We start from the raw sequence: 434 nt of genomic DNA, 5'->3' as shown, positions 1-434 counted from the left end.
TAAGACCCCGGGTGCACACCGGGGTGCAGAGGTGGGCGATGGCTGGCAGGGAGGGGAGTCTCAGCGCCGACCCCCAGCGGGAGCTAGCCCTGAGCTGGGACCAGGCTCAGGTGGGGCGGAGGTGGGGCCCCAGCGGAGGCCGGGGCGAGGGAGTGGGGAGGAAGGGGGTGAGGCAGGGGAGCGGCTGGGAGGGGTGGCTGGAGGGAGNTGGGCGGGGGAGGGCTGGGGGGGGCAGGGACGCAGCTACCTGAGCAGGCGCAGCAGTTGCTGACGGCTGCACGCGGACCACGAGAGGTCACCCCTGGGGGTCGCCCCGTCCTGCGACGCCATCACGTGGCCACTGGGCCCACAGCCGCTCCCGGGCTCGCCGTCGTGTTCCAAGCCCAAGCTGTCGGGGCGGCAACGCTGAGGGGCCCCTCCCCCTCCGGGTAACC

General features: G+C 74.1%; 1 protein-coding gene across 1 annotated transcript in view; it reads right to left on the bottom strand.

The window, feature by feature from the left end:
- Positions 1-434, bottom strand: part of ADAMTS13 (ADAM metallopeptidase with thrombospondin type 1 motif 13) — a 29,276-nt gene that overhangs the window by 21,733 nt on the left and 7,109 nt on the right. Inside the window, 1 exon segment of the mRNA XM_077774646.1 lies at positions 130-388. Within this exon segment, the coding sequence (XP_077630772.1) occupies positions 130-388 (259 nt within the window).

Source organism: Crocuta crocuta, unplaced genomic scaffold (genome assembly GCF_008692635.1).
Source record: "Crocuta crocuta isolate KB4526 unplaced genomic scaffold, BGI_CrCroc_1.0 scaffold458, whole genome shotgun sequence".
NCBI classification, from domain to species: Eukaryota; Metazoa; Chordata; class Mammalia; order Carnivora; family Hyaenidae; genus Crocuta; species Crocuta crocuta.
The sequence above is the reverse complement of the archived record's forward strand: the minus strand, read 5'-3'. Positions and strand labels throughout refer to the sequence as shown.